Source organism: Canis aureus, chromosome 9 (assembly GCF_053574225.1).
Source record: "Canis aureus isolate CA01 chromosome 9, VMU_Caureus_v.1.0, whole genome shotgun sequence".
NCBI classification, from domain to species: domain Eukaryota; kingdom Metazoa; phylum Chordata; class Mammalia; order Carnivora; family Canidae; genus Canis; species Canis aureus.
In genome coordinates, this window is record NC_135619.1 from 71,535,416 (window position 1) to 71,555,018 (window position 19,603).

Consider the following 19,603-nt stretch of genomic DNA (forward strand, 5'->3'; position numbering starts at 1 on the left):
TTATTGAACGTGTATTTTGTATTTTAATAGCAGTAATGAATGGTGTCCTGGATCTACGGGATAGATCAAGTCAATTCTTGACTTTGGGATTCTATATTAACTATGCAAGCTTGCCAGGGCCGCGGTAACCAAGTTCTACACACTGCGGGAGGGCTTAAGGGACAGAAATTGCTTGTCTCATTGTTCTGGAGGCTAGAAGTCCAAAATCAAGGTGTTGGTGGGCTCGCCCCCTTTGTGGGGCCACAAGGGAAGGATCTGTCCCGGGCCTCTCTCCTTGGTTGGTAGATGGCCGTCTTCTCGCTGTTTGTTTCATGGTCTTCCCTTTGTGTGTCTGTATCCTAACCCCTTCTTCATACGTGGACATGGGTCCTATTGGATGAGGGGCCACCCTACTGACCCCATTTTAACTGCATTACCGCTGTACAGACCCTGCCTCCAAAGAAGGTCACATTCCGAGATGCTAGAGGTTAGCACTTCAGCATATGAATTTGGGGCTGACGCAGCTTTACCCACAACACTAACCTAGGGCACCTTCTCTTTGCTCTCAGAATATAATCAGAACCCCCATGTGAACGGGCCACTCCTGCCTGGGGAGGAGTTCCTCAGTGTCTCAGATGGTCAGTCCTGGGTCCTGACCTGGTGGAGAGGCCTCCCCAGCTCTGGTTTCCTCTTCTACCCTCAGTCCAGCATTCACGCTCTCTGGAATAATCTGAAGTCCTTCCTCCTGCTTCTGTTGCCTAGCACTTATCACAATTGGTTATTATGTGCCTGAATGTCTTCTCGATTTTGTGACCTATAGGGAGACACACATTTTACACCATGATCCAGCACACATTTCAAGTAAAAACCAACGTTTCGACTAAAAATTCTTGTTTTTAGCATATTCGATGTACTCTGATATTTCCTATTCCATTTCATGTTTTAAAAAATGTTTTATTTCTTTATTTGACACACACACACACACACACACAGAGAACAAGCATGGGGGAGGGCAGAGGGAAAGGGAGAAGCAGACTTCCCGCTGAGCAGGGAGCCTGACATGGGGCTCCATCCCAGGTCCCCGAGATCATGATCTGAGCAAAAGACAGATGCTTAACCAACTAAGCCACCCAAGCGCCCCTCCATTCCATCTTTAAATGGTTTTAAGATATGCATAAAATTTGCCGTTTCAACTTTAAATGGACAGTTCAGGGACAGTAAGTAAAATAACATTGCGGTGCAACAAGCATCACTGTCCATCTCCAGAACTTTCCCCTCATTCCAAACTGAAACTTTGTCCCCATTAAACACTAACTTCCCCTCCCCCTTTGCCGCTGGCACCCACCATTCTACACTTCTGTCTCCCTGAATTTGACTCCTCTGGGGACCTCATGTAAGTAGAATCATGTGATGTTTGTCTTTCTGTGACTGGCTTCTTTCTTAGAGCATTAGGTCCTCAAGTTCATCCACATTGTAGCAGATGTCAGAATGTCCTTTCTTTTAATTGTATGTATTTTTAAAAATTTATTTATTTATTTATTTATTTATTTATTTATTTATTTATTTATGGGGGAGAGAGAGAGAGAGAGAGAGAGAGAGAGAGCGCACCCCAAGCTGACTCTGCACTGAGCTGGATGCAGGGCTTAATCTCATGACCCTGAACTGTTGGACACTCAACCGACTGAGCCACCCAGGCGCCCTTTTCCTTTCTTTTTTTTTTTTAAGACTATTTATTCTTGGGAGAGAGAGAGAGAGAGAACAAGCAGGGGGAGGGGCAGAGGGAGAAGCAGACTCCCTGCTGAGCAGGGAGCCCAATGCAGGATTCGATCCCACGACCACCTGAGCTGAAGGGAGATACTTAACTGAGTGAGCCACCCAGGTGCCCCTGCCCTTCTTTTTAAAAACTGAATAATATTCCACTGGGTGTATATATCACATCTTGTTTGTCCATTCGTCTGTCAAGGGACACTTGGGTTACTTCCACATTTGGCTCCTGTGAATAATGCTGCTATGAGCATGGGTATGCAGATATCTCTTCAAGACCCTGCCTTCAGTTCCTTTGGGTATATAACCAGAAGTCGAATTTTCTACTTCATTCTTTAAAGTGCACATATGACTCTTTAAATAGTCTACGCACGGCCACCTGCAGTTTGGAGAGTACTGTGTTCTGTGGCCATATTCCCAGCCCCAAGCACAGTGCCTGGTACTCTATAAACTATTTTTGGAGAAATGTTGAATTAAACAATAGATACGCAAGCTACATTTCTGGGTAATTTTAAAAATTACTTCTCTACGAGTAAAGGCTACAGAGCTCCCATTTTCCTTTCTCTTTTTCACACATTGTACAATATGCTGCTATTAATGCCACTGAATGCTATGGTTATATTGTCCTAGAGAGTGTACATCACTTATTACAGTGACAACGGTTTTTGGTCTTGGGCCATAAATTATCTCAAGATGACATGGAATAACAATCTGTTAAGATGTTTGGGCGCAAAAAATCACACATCGTTAATTAAGTGTTCAGAGATTTTTCTTGGACTTTCCCCACGGGTCTTCTTCAATGCTGTGTAGATTATACCTAATTGACTTAACATGTGTATCCTTGTAATTATACTAAATTTTGCTTTTTTTTTTTTTTTTTTTTTAGAATGAGCTTTTGCCATTGTGGGAAAAACATAGCCGTTAAGTAGTTAGGTTAAGAGTATAATCACAATCTCGATCATCTTGAAAGCGAGTGGACTGAGTTCTTTTTTTTTTTTTTAGGTTTTTTAAAAATTTATTTTTTAAAAGTTAATATGTGCATAAAAGGAAACTGAAAAACACAAGAAGCAAAGAACAAAGTCATCCATAATAATCACAAGCAGTTTACGGTTTGACTCCTAGGTCCCGTGTGTGTATCTATCTACACATGTAAGCATTTTTGGACTGAGTTCTTAATCGTTATTTGCAATTGTGCTCTAGTGAAAGTAAAATTGTCTATGAAAATCTCCAGCTCAATTTTTCTCCTGCCCCACTTCTGAATTTCCTTTGTTCTTCACTCTTTTCAGTCATGGTCAAATAGCATTCCGCGAACATGCTAAATCAAGAATATTAACGCTCTTGGGTGCCTTTGGGTGGCTCAGTCAGTTAAGCGTCTGCCTTTGGCTCAGGTCATGATCCTGGGGTCCCGGGATCGAGTCTCGCATACCTGCTTCTGCCTCTGCCTCTCTCTGTCTCTCATGAATAAATAATAAAATCTAAAAAGAATATTAACGCTCTTAAGAAGAGACATCTTTTCATCATTTATTCATAATTATCATCCTCTTCCAATTTGAAGAATGCCAGTAGTCAGCTTTTTATGCCAATTATCTGCTGCATTCTAATGCATAAAACTGCCAAGTGGAGAAGAGGTAGCATTAGGATTGGATTTGAAGGGGAGAAGGTGGGAGACGAGAACACAGACGAGGGCAAAGATCCAAGTGCACCTGCCTTTAGTCTTGCCCTTCGAAAGCCCCTTCTCTATAGCACCTGCCTCTTGCTTTAGAGATGCAGAGGGTCCACCTCTACTGGGCAGTGACAGGGGTGGCTTTAAATGACCCTTCGGCCTCTGTTGCCCTCTCTAGTTGGTGCACATTCCCTTTCCCCTCCAAAGTTCTCAAATGTGCATCTGCGTGTGCTCTCCCTTTGATGACCAGTGGCCTGGCTTCTGTCCCCACTGCTCACCGAGATGCTCCAGGCCACCCGACAAGCCTTCTGCCACCAGATGGAAGGGCCTCTGCCCAGCCTCATCCTCCTCGACCCATCCTGCAGAGAGAATCCTGTGAAAATGCCCACCTCTTTACAACTTTCTGTGCTCCTAGTTCAATGAGACAATATCCTAGGTGGCTTTCTTGCCTCTCTTTCTGGATGCTCCTTTGGAATCTCACTTGTCCCATCCCAAAGTGCTGCCCAACTTCGGTTGACTTACTTTTCTCACCTTTCTTTTTTTTTTTTTTTTTTTTTTTTTTTTTTTTTTTTTTTTTTTTTAGGTTTTCCTCACCTTTCAATAGTTTGTTAACTACTTCTACCCAAGTCCCCTTCTTTCACTGGCACGCCATCACCAATCTCCAATCGCTCCGGGCTTTTCTAGCAGGATGCTTGCTGTCCTCTCTTGGCTTTTCCACCTGTCCAGCAGCCTGTTCTGTGATGACGAGGTTCCTCTGGAGTGTCTCCCAGTCTCTTTACCTCCCTCTGATGGTGAAGGTGCTCAGGCCTCGCCCCGCCCTGGGCCACTCCAGCTCCAGAGCCAGGCCCCTGCTGTCCAGTCCACACACAGACACGTCTCTCTGGCGCAGCTTTAGCTGCCACTTGCTTGTGTGCCAACATCCCACCTCCCTCCTCCGCCCGCCACCAGCTGTGTTCAGACTCTTCTGCAGGCCCTCAGGGCCTCTCCTACCTGGCTCCCCCCACTCAGTGCAATCTATTTCCCACCTGTCTGTGATACAAGCTGTTCATTCCTGCCAGAGCAGCCCTTTGGCGGGTCAGCAGACCTGGGATCACTCATGCTGTCCTTCCCAGCGACCTTCAAGCTCTGGGGCCCGTCAAAGCAACCCCGGTAGCCCTTCACAGTCCCACACGCATTTTCCTAGTTGACAATCCCTGTTATCCTGTGTGTCCGGTCTCTCTGGCCAGGTGAAGGGTAAGATCTTCAACCTGCCTTCTGCCCACAACCTCCAGTGTGGGTCATGGCTAACCCCCGCCCCGCCCCCACGCCAAACAGGCCACTTACAGTGATAGAGCCCCCGCTCTGGCAGTGCCTTCCACTTCTGCCTCTGAACCCACTGAGCCCCACACAACGTCTTGATTGCAGCTTCTCACTATTCTCATTTCACCTCCAGGGTGTTCAACCCATACAAGTGAATACCTACAACTTGAGACCATTCATACATGTAAGTGGATTAGAACACGGAAGCGCATCGCGGGTAGTCATAAGGCCTACGAATTGCGAATTGCAACTGCGGCGTGGCAGGAGCACACGTGCTGGCAGTCTCCTCTGCACCCAGCCAGGGGATCCTCCAGCGCGCGTATTCTCTCCATCGCCCAGCACCAGTACTTGGGGCCGCGCGGGGTGGAACTCCAGTCATTAATGCAGCGTGTGCGCATGTGTGTGCGCGCGCTTGTGTGCATGTATGCGTGTATGTGTGCGCTTGTGTGCATGTGTGTGTGCGCGCTTGTGTGCATGTGCGCGTGTATGTGTGTGCGCTTGTGTGCATGTGTGTGCGCGTGCTTGTGTGCATGTATGCGTGTATGTGCGCGCTTGCGTGCATGTGTGCGCGCGTGTGTGCATGTGTGCGCACGCTTGTGTGCATGTGCGCGTGTATGTGTGTGCGCTTGTGTGCATGTGTGTGCGCGTGCTTGTGTGCATGTATGCGTGTATGTGCGCGCTTGCGTGCATGTGCGCGCGCGTGTGTGCATGTGTGCGCACGCTTGTGTGCATGTGTGCGTGTATGTGTGTGCGCTTGTGTGCATGTGTGTGTGCGCGCGCTTGTGTGCATGTGTGTGCGCGCGCGGTTGTGTGCATGTATGCGTGTATGTGTGCGCTTGTGTGCATGTGTGTGCGCGTGCTTGTGTGCATGTATGCGTGTATGTGCGCGCGCGTGTGTGCATGTGTGCGCACGCTTGTGTGCATGTGTGCGTGTATGTGTGTGCGCTTGTGTGCATGTGTTTGTGCGCGCGCTTGTGTGCATGTGTGTGCGCGCGTGGTTGTGTGCATGTGTGTGTACGCGTGTGTGCATGTGCGCGTGCATGTGTGTGCGCGTGTGCATGTGTGTGCGCGTGTGCATGTGTGCGCGCGCTTGTGTGCATGTATGCGTGTCTGTGCGCGCTTGCGTGCATGTGTGCGCGCGTGTGTGCATGTGTGCGCACGCTTGTGTGCATGTATGTGTGTGCGCTTGTGTGCATGTGTGTGCGCGCGCGCTTGTCTGCATGTGTGTGCGCGCGCGGTTGTGTGCATGTGTGTGTACGCGTGTGTGCATGTGCGCGTGCATGTGTGTGCGCGTGTGCATGTGTGCGCGCGCTTGTGTGCATGTATGCGTGTCTGTGCGCGCTTGCGTGCATGTGTGTGCGCGTGTGTGCACGTGTGCGTGTATGTGTGTGTGCTAGTGTGCATGTGTGTGTGCGCGCGCTGGAAAAGTTAGAGTGCTGGGTCTGGGTGTCTGTCGTGCTATGTGCTCCCGGCACAACGCACACAGCTGTCCCCGCCCCCGGACCCGGCTAACGAGTGTGTAATGTGGCCGATCTGCGAGGCAGGGGCTGATCGGAGGGGACAGGCCGCCCAGACTCGGCGGCCTCGGCTTCAGCGGAGGCCCGGGCGCCGCGGAGGCCGCGTGGGGAGGGGGCGCGCCGCGGCCCGACGCGGAGCGGCTCCGACGGGGGCTCGCGCTCCGTCCGTGTCCGTCCGGGGGCCCCGGGGGCGCGGGGATCGGCCTCGTTGGCCGCAGGCGGGGGCTCCCCGGGCCGCCGCTCCCTTTGTCCCCGGGCGTCCCCCCCCCGCGCCGTGCGTCCCGGCCTCCCGGGGCCCCCCGCCGCCCGGCCCCCGACCCCCGGCCCCGGCCCCCGGCTCCGCCCCGCCGCCCCGCCGAGGCCGCCCCCTGGCGGGCAGCGCGAGCAGCGCCGGCGTCGGGCCCGCGCGGCTGCGGCGGCGGCGGCGGCGGCGGCGGCAGCGGCGGCGGCGGCGGCGGCGGGCCCGGGGTTGCCATGGTAACCGGCCGCGGCCGCCGCCACAGCAGGGCCGGCCCCAGCGCCAACGCCGGCCGCGGCTCGGCTCGGCTCAGTGTGGGGGTGAGCGGCGGCGGCGGCGGCGGCGCGGCCGGGCCGGGGGAGCGGGCGCGGCCCGGCGGCCTCAGCATGGAGGACGGCTTCTCGAGCTACAGCAGCCTGTACGACACGTCCTCGCTGCTCCAGTTCTGCAACGGTGAGGGCGGCGGGGCCGGGCCGGGCCGGGCCGGGCCGGGCCGGGCGCGGAGGCCGCGCAAAGTTGCGGCGGGGGCGCGCGGTTCCCGCCGCCGCGGGCGCATTGTGCAGGCCCTCGGGCCGCGCCCGGCTCGCCCCCGCGCCCCCGCGCCCCCGCGCCCCCCGCGCCCCCGAGCCCGCCGGTGCGCGCGGGCGGCCGGGGCCGGGGAGCCGCGGAGCGAGCGCACGGGGCGCGCGGCGCGTGGGGAGGCCGGGCGGGCGCGGGGACGTGTTGCTCGCCGCCGGGTCGGGGCCGCCGCGAGGCTGCTCTGCGGGAGCATCTGGGCGCGCGGGTCCCCGGGGAGCACGACCCTCGGCGGCGGCGGGACCCCGTGCAGCCGGTCAGCGCCTCCCCGGGGAGCCACCCCCGTGCACCGCGGGGCGCAGGCGGAGCGAGCCTGGCTGCAGAGGGCTCGCCCTGTTTTGTTTACGGGAGGGTAGATTTTACTGTTTTTTTAAAAAAATTTCTATCATCCTCATTTTTTTTTTTTTTTAACAGGCAGGAAACTAATAACTAGCAATGTGGCATCTTTGGGGCAAAAAGATAAAAAAAATGTAAAGAATCCTTGAAAGATTTGAAAGCTTTCAGTCTCCTTAGCAGGATTGAAAAAGGTTTTCACATCGCACGGCGTTATTTTATGGGAACATGATGTATGATAATTCATGCACAGAAGTTAACCAATTTTTTTGTTTGTTTGTTTTGTTTTTAACGTTGGGTTTATGGCTTTCTCAGAGGGTCCCAAAAGTTTGTTAGAGTAGGAACCATGTGTGTTTCTACCGAGTTTGCCGATGGTACCATAGGAATAATTTGGGATTCTAGATGCATTGACAACTGGAGCAGTTTGTTTTGCGGTTGTAGTTGTGATTTAGGGGGAACTTTACGGCTCTTCGACACCTGTTTGCAAATAAGAGGTATTCGCCGTAGCAATAAAGATGACTGAGTGTGTCCGTTCTTCCTCTGTAATGATGTTTTAATCTCTGGCAGAATTGATCTTTGGCTTTTCTGTGGAAGAGTTTTTCTGATAGTTCAGCAGAGAATAACTTTCCTGTTAATCACATGCAGGCCTTCATTAACTTAGTAATGCTCTCTTCAGTGGAAGGGGAGAAAGTTCGAGCTCTCCAGATGTAACAGCAGCTTCCCAGAGCAGAACCCCTGTGTTTTGGGTCCTGAGATGGTGTTGAAGGCAGGCAGAAGGTATCTGGTTCTGGGCCACTGGAATCCCTCCTAGTTCAGAGTCATGGGAGCCTTCTGCTCTCTGGTGAGGTGCATAGAATTCTCAATTAAATTTTGAATGCTTTCCTTAAATGACTTACAATCAATCCTACTTGAATTACTATTTGTGATGTAAAGGTAGTACCGCCTCCTGCGTGTTTATGATAGAATCCCACCTATATTAGTTGTGAAAGGCCTGTGGCTGAGAAATCATATTAAGTGAATTCCAGGCATGAAGGATTTTAAAAACTTAATATGTGGGCAAATACGTTGACAGTTTGATTTAGGTTATGGAAATGAGCCTAGATATTTTTATTTGAGCAGTTGTTTGGGGGCCTGGTCATATCGTTCCTAAATAGCAGTTCAGTCGTGAGGTTGACCTACACATCTATTCATGAGGGTTTTGGTTTTCGGCCTTTTCTTGTTAATTGCAAGTTTAGAGATGTTGGTAAGGGGTCTTCCTAATAATGATGTCTAGGAGAAAGTAACGGCCAGCTCTTACATGTTGCATGGGCGAGAGTTTAAGAAAAATCACTTTAAAATAGCTAGAATCAGACTGTAGGATCACTTCAAAATACGGTTGAATGAATCATAGCTGTTGAATTTCTTTTCTCAGAAAGTGCTTAGCTCTGTTTTTATTATGTTTTGGTTACCATATGAATAAACTTTAAAGCAAGAATAGTTTATGGGGCAGAATGGGCGTTAACTAATGATGTCTGAAGCAACAGATGTTTTGATGTGAAATTATTCATTTTAAGAGGCTTCCATTAAGTAAAAGTATAAATGAACACAATTTAGCTAATTACTATGATGATTCCATTAAAGCAGCGGCTCACAGAAACACCGTTTCACCAAGAATGAAATGAAACATGTGGGTATTTCATTAGCTGCACTGAGAAAAAATTTTTTCTTTTTAAATGAGGGATTTACATGACAATGGGCCAGACTACAGCAGCATAATATATGAACTCCTCCATTTTCATATGTTGATGAAGCCTCCTGCTTTTGATAATGACAGGAACTAAAGAGTCATAGTTCTATATTAGCTTCAGCAAATACAACCCATACTTACTGTCACAGTCAGCATCCTCCTGGGGAGATAAAGATGGAAATGAATATCTAAATGAGACAGAAGAGAAAACTTTGTGCAAGTGAATGAACTCTCCGTCTTCCCCTCATCCTTTTTTCCTCTTGCTGGGTCTCCTCCCTAATTTGCAGTGGATCTGAAATGTAAAGTCAGGAGGTGTCTAGCCTCCAGAAAAGACTATTCATTCTCATCTTTCAGATACTGGCATTCTCGTTTCAGGAGAAACCTTGTGCAGCTTTTTTTTTTTTTTTTTTTTTTCCTGCAAAGTATTTAAAACTCTGGTCAAAGAGCGAGAAACCACAAACTTCTTTTATTGCTCCAGGAAAAACCACCATAGTTGAAAAGTGAAGAAAAGTTATCATTTATAAGCCAATTTATGATTTGGGTAATACATACCATTCTTTACTCCATATTTCCTCAAAGCCTCTCTTTGAGGTAAATCATATTACATTTGAGAAAACTGAAGCTCAAATTGATTTGGGTGCAGAGTGCCTGGGTGGTGCAGTTGGTTAAGTGACCCACTCTTGATTTCGGCTCGGGTCATAATCTCAGGGTCGTGAGATGGAGAGCCAGTCGTCAGGCTCTGCACTCAGCAAAGTGTCTGCTTCTCTTCCCCTCTGCCCTCCCCACGCTAAAACAAACAAACAAACAAACAAACAAATAAATACATCTTAAAAAAAAAAAGAGAGCGAGCGAGAGGGATTTGGTGACTTTGTAAGGCCACACACACAACCTTTAAGGCTTGGATGCCAGTCTGAAGCTTTTATTTGTTTGTTTGTCTTGATAACAGCCTTGTATTGATACTATTGACATCCCATAAAAATTCACCCCTTTAAAGTGTACAATTAACTGGTTTTTAGCATGTTCACAGAATTCTGATAGTGTCACCAATATCTAATTTTAGAATATTTTCACACCCCAAAAAGAAACCCCCTAGTAGCAGTTACTGCCTTTCCCTCATTGCTCTAGACCCTAATGACCACGAATCTCCTGTTTCTATTGATTCTGGATGTTTTAATGTAAGTGGAATCATCCTAATATTTGACCTTTTGTGTTGGTCTTCTTTCACTTAGCATAATGTTTTAAGGTTTGCCCAGAGTTGTAGCATGTGTCAGTACTTCATTCCTTTCTTTATGGCCAAATAATATTCCATTTTATGGATATATATATATATATATATATATATATATATATCACATTTTATGTATCCATTCTCCAGTTGATGAGTTTTTGGATTGTTTCCACTTTTTGACTATTCTGAATAATGATGCTATGAACATTCATGTACAGGCTTTTTTGCACAGACATGCATTTTCATCTTTCTTGGGTACATACCTAGGAGTAGAATTGCTGGGTCGTATGGTAACTCTGGCTTTAATATTTTTGAGAAACCAATCTGAATTTTTTGAAATCTAAATATCAACCTCTTCTTACATTATACCTTGCGGATGAAAGAAGAGGGAGTTGAGGTGGATCAAGGAGGAAGAGAAGTGGGAGCAAAGAATACAATGTTGCTGTTTCATTTCTGTGAATCACTTTGGATGCTTTTCATCAATTGCGGCTCACCAAAGTCAGCGCGCATCCTTGCTTAGAGGCTGTAGGTTAGAAGAGCTTGAGGGGACCTAACAGGCATTTCATCCTGTGGTTTTCTTTCTTAAGCCTTTGAGTTGTTTCTTCAAAGTACAGCTTACCCAGGAACCCAAAGGTAAAGCAGATGAACATGGAGCTGCTTCAGCTCAAGTAGGAGGATAGCACTCTGGCCCTCCTCGCGGGCTCCTACCCTCACACACTGATCCAGCCCCCCATCTCTCCAGGGCTGGAAATCTCGGGTGTATGGGAGGATGCCCCAAACCTTATTCAGCCCCTGCTTGAGCAGTTCCAAGGGACTGGGAAACTCACTATCTCTCCATGCAAACCATTCCTTCTGTGGACAGTTCAGACTCTCAGTTCCTATGTGCACTCAAACCTTGGCCCAAGTTCTGTCTCTTGGGCCCACAGAGAATAGGTTTAATCTCTTTTCCATACACTATGTTGTCACATGTTTGAAAACAATTACGACAGCTCTTTCTGAAGTCTTCTTCTAGCTAAACATTACCATTGGCGGGAAAAATTCCTATAAGATACAATTTTATGCCCTTAATGATTTTTGGATTGCTGGATCTACATGTGTTTCCTTTTGTCTATACGCCTTTTAAAATTGGGCACAACTGCTTTCGGTATTCCAAACATGGTTTTTAAACAGAGCGGAATTAAAAAAAAAAAAATAGATAAACAGAGCAGAATAGAGCAGGATACTTCACCTCTCTTATTCTAAAATCTATACTTCTTATAACATGGCCTAAGATGATATTAGCCCTTTTACTTATCACTTCACTTTGTTACCTCTTACTGATTTTCAGCTAAAATTCTTGTCTGTTTTATATGTATGATGGGTAAGCTATTTCTTTTCTTACTTTTACCTTTCCTTTTTGAGGAGGAGTTTCTTCCAGCAGGCAGAGCCCTGTCAAGTTACAGGTTGTGATGTGGTAAATAGCCCCGGTGCTCATATAAAATACTTCAGCATTATCATAACATGGGAATTGGTCATCGTCCTAAAGGGTTATGATTCTGGATAGCAGCCTTTCCTCCGTCTTCCCTTGGAAGGTGTCACGAGAGACGATCAGATTCCCTCTAAAGCCTGTGCATAGTTAAACTACCCATTCCCTGATCATCTTCTCCTGCAGGTGTTACATTTTAATAACCATGGCAGGTCAAGTCTATGGTACCTGCTACTCCCAATCATCCTTTGAAATCACTATAATAATCTTTGGAGCTATCGCTATTTATTTTTTATAGTTTTGAAATGGAAAAACCTTAATTTCTAGGGCTTTATATTTTGAAAAGTAAAAATACTTTATTTAAAACCTTTGGCATCTATAGTACTGATGACTTTCCCCTAACTAAGAGTATGATAGAATTTTCAAGTTGGCACATAGTTGGGTGTAAAACAGGATCGAGGAGCTCCTGTGAGGAAATCATACAAAGTATTTTCAGCCCTCTTCTGCATTCTCATGTGGTGACCGGGCATTGACTTAGGATTTGTATGAGAGCAAAATCAAAAGAAAATGCTCTCAGGGAAAGTGCAAAGCAAGCACCCGTACTAACTGAGAATTTCTTCTTGGTACATGGTGCCCAGCAAGGAATTTATTTTATAGCCAAACCACAAGCATTTATGACATTATAAACAAACCCAAGCGTTTTGGTGGAAAATTCACAAAACTGTGTTTTAAAAGTAACCATTAGTTGGTTGGTGTTAATTTCTGAGATAGCGTAAAGCCTTTTCATATATTCTCTTAAGAAATCAGCACTTTAGTTGAGTGGATGGTAGATAAGGAAAGAGAAATAACATCTTTGTTTCTAGTGTTACAGTCTGTTCAGGCCATAAAACCAGTAGCATGAAAAAATCATGACAGCGTTGAAAATTCTACTTTAAAGCATTGCTTTTATTAGTAAGGACTTGAAATCACTGATATTTTGTGCTACTTATAAAAATCTCTTTCAGAAAAAATATTTTTATTTATCTTTAAAATCCTAGCTTATTAATAGAGGGTTTCTAGTATTCGCAAAATGTTTTTTTTAATAGTTTTTTGGGTTTTTAAAAAAGATTTATTTATTTATTTATTTATTTATTTATTTATTTATTTATGATAGAGAGTGAGAGAGGCAGAGACACAGGAGGAGGGAGAAGCAGGCTCCATGCCGGGAGCCTGATGTGGGACCCGATCCCGGGACTCCAGGATCCCGCCCTGGGCCAAAGGCAGGCGCCAAACCTCTGAGCCACCCAGAGATCCCCTCGCAGGATGTTTTAAATGCCAGCAGAAACATTAGTAACCAAAAAAACTATGCCATAAACTATAAACTCTAAATGCTGTCTCATTATTTATCAATACAGCCCCCCCGCCCCAAGCTTGGTGATTTTCTCATTAGATATTTGACACATACATTTACTGTTCCACTGGGCAGCGTATTCGTTTGAATGCAGTCCAGGGCTAGGGGTGTCCTGGGGTTCGAGCAGCAATGAGTGCACATGTATGGTTTACTTTAAAGAAATAGCCGTTTAGGGCCGCTTGGGTAGCTCAGTCAGTTGGGCATCTGCCTTCAGCTCAGGTCATGATCCCAGGATCAAGCCCTGCATTGGGCTCCCTGCTCAGCGGGAAGCCTGCTTCTCCCTCTGCCCTCTGTGTGTGCTATCAAATAAATAAATAAAATCTTAGAAGAAAAGAAACAGCTATTTAAAACAGTTTATCCTTCTTTAAAGTACTAATTTTTATTTTATTTTTATTTTTATTTTTTAAAGTACTAATTTTTAGATGAAGAGTTAGGTAGACATATTTCCATTTTGTTTCCTCTAAAGCTGTATCTTTATTGGAAAATACTCTTGGTGTGGAAAACCGCATTTTTGCAGAATACTTTGTCATGTCTTAAAACGCAGTATTTATTTTGCCAGGTTTCTGGAAAAGATTTGAACTCTCTGGGTTTAAGAAACTGCCCTAGATTGCCCTAATAATCATCGTAGACTTTTCTGTGTGCCCCATCCTCCCATCTCAGTGGACTTTGTGGATTCTGCTCCCCAAGGATCTTATGACCCATCCATTCTGCTCAGTTCAGACACCCATCACTTCTCAGCTGGGTTTTCGTTTGTGTTTTTGAAAATGGCAGCCCCAAACTAGTCTTTCTGCCTCCAGTCTCAACCCCTTTCAGCATGTTCCTTTTTTATTAAACAAGTAGAATATCCACCACGCTCTTTATTACACTGATGGTGGGGTTTGGAGGGGGGTTCCAAGGATGCACGTGGTTGACATGGCCCTTGTCTTCAGGACACCTGCATTGCTCATTGGGAGCTAGACATTCAGTGCTACCTTCATGATGAGTTACTTGACGGCCCCAGGATGGACGGTACTAATACATCTAAGGAGCACTGTAGAGTGTTGTAGGGCGTTGGACTCAAGGGGTGTGTATTGGGGTTTCCTAAGGAAGGCCTCTGTGCGCTTCTCTTTCCAGGGTGACTGGAAGTCCAACACTGCAAGGGGGTGGGGAGTGGGCGGGGTGGGGGAGAAGAGCAGTCCAGACCAGGGAGAGCAATCAGAAAGTGGGGGTCGAGGAAAGGTCTCATATGGGGAGAGAAGAAGGAGCAAAGTGGCTTGAAATGAAGCTGGGCGGATCTTGTGGGACTTCTCAGCCACAGTAAGGAGTTTGATTTTATTCTGAGGAGCAGAGAAAACGTGGCAGAGAATTTTGAGGCAAGGGAGTGACGTGGTCAGATTCTCAGGGATTTTTGAAAGAGAGCTCCCCCTGCAATGTGGAGGGAAGGCTAGAAGGGGGTGGAGGACGAAGCCAGGGGACAGTGGTGATGGTTTCCACTCGAGGAGTTAGCGTAGGGCTCACCTCACCAGGACTTGTGTCATCGCCAGGAGGGAGCCGGGGATGACACCCAGGCTTCTGGCTCATCTGACTTAAGGGCCATTTGCAGAGATAGAAGGAGCTAGGATGGATAGGCAGATGACGGGCCAGGTGTGAGGGACTGTGGAACATGCAAGCCAAAGAGCCGAGCGGGCTGTGGGGTCTCGTGCTGGGAGATGCATGGAGAAGGCGTAAAAAATTTGAGAGCCATCAGTAAATAGCTAAATCCATGGCACAGATGAGCTCACCTAAGGAGAAATGTGACGTTTTTGGAATGCTCTTTCTGGAAGACAGATCTGATCATAACAGGCCCCTGATTGAAAGTCTTTCGTGTGCCCCACCCCCCGGGCATCCAAGGCGTCTTAGAGGGGCTGCTGGCTTAGCTTAGCCAGCTCCCAGCTCCTCCTGGCTCCTGCCTGCCCCAGTAGAGTGAGGTCTTTCCCTGGTGGCCATGTGGTTATCTCGTATAAATCTCTGTTACCACGATTATCCTAGAGGCCTGTCACTGTGGCTTATTTTCACATCTCTCATGGCTGTCACCCTCTTCCGGGAAGAGTCTCCTGGTGATTATCTCAGTGTCTATGCTTCAGCAATGTCTGGTACCTAATGGGTCTCCTGGTGAACACTGGTTGAGTGGGAGCAGGGACCACCTTCTTTATCCCAGAGCACCCCCTTAAACAGACGCACCAGCAAAGTGGCTCACATGTAACAGGTGTAGTAGCCTAAATCGTGACTGGAGAAAGCACTCATGCCACTTCCCTGTATGCTTGAAATAATGTATATATTTATATGTTACATATCACATATGTGTATGGCTACACGGTATGCATGTATTTACATGTGTCACATGGGTGTGCACACATGCACACATCATGTGACATTTAACTCTTCCCCTCATCAAAGAACCAGTGGACATAGGCATTCAGAGGAGACTTAGGCATTCCAGGCGAGGGGACCTCATCAGGGAAAAGCCAGAAGCAGGTGACCTGGCCCGGTGGAGTCCCACTCATCTGCACAAACGTCACAGAACACCTCGAGCTGGACGCTGGCTCTTGGATCAATGAGGAGAAACATTTGCAAAAAGCACTCTGCGGTTCAACAGGCTTAAAACACATTATTTTCAGCCAGGGTAATTGACACGATGAAGTAGTTCTTGGCAAAGGCGGCGTTTTTAACATTAAGAGAGATCTGGCTGTTAAATCAGCCCCCCAAAAAGTTGTTTTATGTAACAAGAATTTTACCACCCTTAGAAAAACATGCGGCAGTCGAGAAACAGTTGGGTGGACTTAGGACTTGCTTATGCTAGAGCATTGCTACACATTTTAGCCCCAATTATAGCTGAAAATCCTTAGGAGGAGAACTGAGTGCTGGTACTTCATCCGTCACGGAGCCCCTCGCAATGCTGAACCGTTCCACGGGTGAGCCGCGGAGGCTGCTCCTCGGGGACCGTATGGGAGATCTAATAAAGATAATGATCTGTTAGCATGGCTCCACCTAATTAGTCCTTTAGAAAGTAATTAAGCAGGACTGCCCACACTCCAGTGCTCTCAAAGACTAAAATCTGACTCCATGTGTGATATCTTCGCCTTCCGTGAAAATGGCCTTGTACTGAGTTGATATAATTTAATTACATAAAAATATGTGTCCATACTGCATCTTGTCCTGGATTACAGCGCTATCATGACAGGGCTGTCATTCCAGACCGGAGCTTGTGCTTTCCGAGGTAGGGCCAGGGCTCCCGCATCTCTGGCTCCCAGCGGTGTGGGGCCCCGTGTACTGGGGGGGCGGCAGGGGGGGGCAGTGCTGTCAGCAACCAGGGGCAGGTGGCCCAGGGCACCCCCTTGTTAATCTTGACTGCACCCCTTTGAGGCGATGCCTGTTATCGTCTCTGTTCTGACTGGTGAGGCAGCAGAGGCCTAAAAGTTTAGGTGATGTGCTCAAGGTCCCCTGGCCGGTGCTTTGCAGAGCTGGGGTTTGAACCCAGGCACTCGGCTCCGCTGTCCACAGCATGCCGGGTGCTCAATTATGCTCGGTGCGCCCGCCATGGGTCAGAGATGGGGACGACCGTGGACGCGGAGGGGGCTCAAGGGAGGGGGGTTCAGTCGGTGCCTTGCTTCCCTAGGGGGCTGCGCACCGGCTCAGATGTGGGTGCCTTTCACAGGCTTGCTGTGGGGGTTCTTCACCCCTGTCTCCCTTCCCATCGTTGCACTTCAGCACTTCCTGAGGCCGAAATACCATTTAGCCCTGAGTTGCTCAAAGTCCCACAGAAGCTCCCCCATAGCTCTGAGGATAAGGCCTGGGTCTGAAACGGCCTCCCACCTACCTCCCTGGCCCAGGGGCTACTTGTCCCTGCAGGTGCCCCTTGGTTTCCGCCACCCTGGCTTCTTCCAGCACATCTGAGGCTACCACCTGCTTGATGTGCATCCTCCCCTGCCAGGGTCCTGACTTCCCCATCCCTCTTCACCTGACCACTCCTGGTCCTTTAGAACCCAGCTCCATGGCCCAGGAAGCCTCCCTAGCACAGAGCTTAGAACCCAGCTCCATGGCCCAGGAAGCCTCCCTAGTGCAGAGCTGCTCAGGGCCAGCCTCCTGAGTCTCGCTGCAAACCGGCAGCCCCCAGAGGACCACACCGTGGACCCTCGGCACCTACACACTGACCCCAAGAGCGAGCCATTTCAGGCTGGTAACTGCCTGCTGAGGATGTTTCACTTCCTCCAGGACTGGCCCTGCGACTGCTGTCACCAGCCTTCATGACGCTGGTCAGTCTTCCTGTGGACAGCTCTGGTGCTTTCGTTCTTCTCCATCACCTTTTTTTTTTTTTTTTTAAGATTTTATTTATTTATTCATGAGAGACACACACACACACAGAGGCAGAGACACAGGCAGAGGGAGAAGCAGGCTCTGTGCAGGGAGCGTGATGCAGGACTCGATCCCGGGTCTCCAGGATCACGCTCTGGGCTGAAGGCGGGTGCCCAACCGCTGAGCCACCAGGCGTATCCCATCACCCTTATTCTATCATCATTCCCTTGCTTTTCTCAAAACCCTGTAAAAAAGTGTTTAGTTGTGGTGAGACGCACAAACATTAAATGCATCACTTTAAACATGTGAAGCCTGCAGTTGGTGGCACTAAAGCACGTTCCCGTCACTGTGCAGCCGTCGCCACCATCCGTTCCCCAGAATGCCTTTTTTTTTTTTTTTAGAGATTTTATTTATTTATTCATGAGAGACACACAGAAAGAGAGAGAGGCAGAGACACAGGCAGAGGGAGAAGCAGCTCCATGCAGGGAGCCCGACGTGGGACTCGATCCCAGGTCCCCAGGACGAGGCCCTGGGCTGAAGGCGGTGCCAAACTGCTGAGCACCCGCCCCCTCAACCGGGCTGTCCCTCCCAGAATGCCTTTCCTCCTGCAGAACTGAAACTCCCTGAAACTCAGACTCCCATGCCCCCCGCCCCCAGTGCCCCCCATTCACTTTCTCTCGCTGTGAGTTGGACTGCCCTACAGACCTCATATAAGTGGAATCATGCAGGATTTGACCTTTTGTAACTGGCTTATTTCACTTGCTGAACCCTTTTAAAAACCATTGTTTCCTGAAGTTCTAGAATCCCAAACTGAACAACGTCTAACTAAGGGTTCAAAGCCAGGCATAAAGAGTGGGATAATTACCTCGAAGTTCAAAGCTGTCAGAGCCCCTGCTGTGTGTCACCTGATCACACCCACATGCCATCCAGCAGCTCTGCTCAGCCTATGTGAAGTCTAAGCTGCTTATCTCTGGAATCCCTGTAATAAAAAGTGTGTTCTTTCCCCCAGGCTAGCGTGAGTACAAGGCCGGCCTCCAGAAGGGTGGTGCAGAGTTCTAGAAACAGGGCTCAGGCTCGCCACTGTCCTGACACCCATCGGCCAGCAACAGAGGCCCCTCTGACAAGCGGAGAATGGTCACAAGTGTCTAAATCTCTTAGGAATGGAGGAGGTGGGGGAAAAATGTCAGAGCAGTTTAGGAAAATGATGAGGGGCATATGTTTGCTAAAGAAATTCCGTGACATATGCCTTCTGATCACCAATAGCATGCATTCTCTTGCAACTAGCTAAGGATCTAAGAAAGGAAACAGCAGATGTGAGACCCATGATCTAGGAAGGATCGGGGCGGGAGTCTTGGAATATCTCTTGAGTTTCTTTCTTTTTTAGAGATCACTGTTACACATTTGGCACCATCCACTAACATGACTGTCTGATTGGAGCATCTCCTTTGCAGGACTGTTTAAAACAACAAGCAAGCATAGGCTGCCTATGTGCAGGGTGAGTCATTAGCTCTTGAGAATGAGCACAAAAGATTACGTGCATCCCTTTTAAGACCCTCTGTGGTCTGTCACCAAATCCCTCTTTCTAAGACCTTCTGTGTTCTATCAACAGATCACTCTTTCCAAGGCTCTGAGCATGGACTTTGGAGAAGGACGGGTCTGGGTCGGAATCTTGAGTGTGTCAATTATGAAGAAGCTGAGGGAATCCACACCCTGACCCCTCTCCCCCCTCTCCCTCCCATCTGCTGCTCTGTGCCCCTGCTGGGCAGACTCCAAGGGAGCCAGAGAGCAGAGGAGCCCTTATGGCACCCCCACCCCCAGCAGCCTCCCAGAGAAGGCAGGATGGAAGACTGGAGGGAGGATCTTGAGGGTGGGCCCCAGAGGTCCAGCAGCGTGGTCTAGGATGGAGACGTTCACGTCCAGTAGTGCGTGTTGCCCTCCTGTCACTGTCTTGATGGTTGCAACAACGTTGACCTATCCTGGTTCCTGTTGTCAAGTAGGGGGATCCCATTGATGTTGAATTTGGGGTCTTAGCACATCCCGCTGCCTCCCAGGGGCATTGTTCCTCCAAGTGTGCAGGGATTGCCATGGCTTTGTAGTCATGCTTTACTGACCCT

At 48.3% G+C, this 19,603-nt stretch overlaps 1 protein-coding gene across 4 annotated transcripts in view; it reads left to right on the forward strand.

The window, feature by feature from the left end:
• EML1 (EMAP like 1) overlaps window positions 1-19,603 on the forward strand; it is a 189,301-nt gene that overhangs the window by 47,754 nt on the left and 121,944 nt on the right. For 2 of the 4 annotated variants that reach the window (XM_077910578.1, XM_077910579.1), the window contains exon 1: window positions 6,771-6,913. The exons of the other annotated variants lie outside the window; for them this stretch is intronic. In XM_077910578.1, the coding sequence (XP_077766704.1) occupies window positions 6,847-6,913 (67 nt within the window). In that variant the 5' untranslated portion in view covers window positions 6,771-6,846. Of the gene's footprint in view, window positions 1-6,770; window positions 6,914-19,603 lie in introns of those variants that run through there. 4 annotated transcript variants of the gene reach the window in all.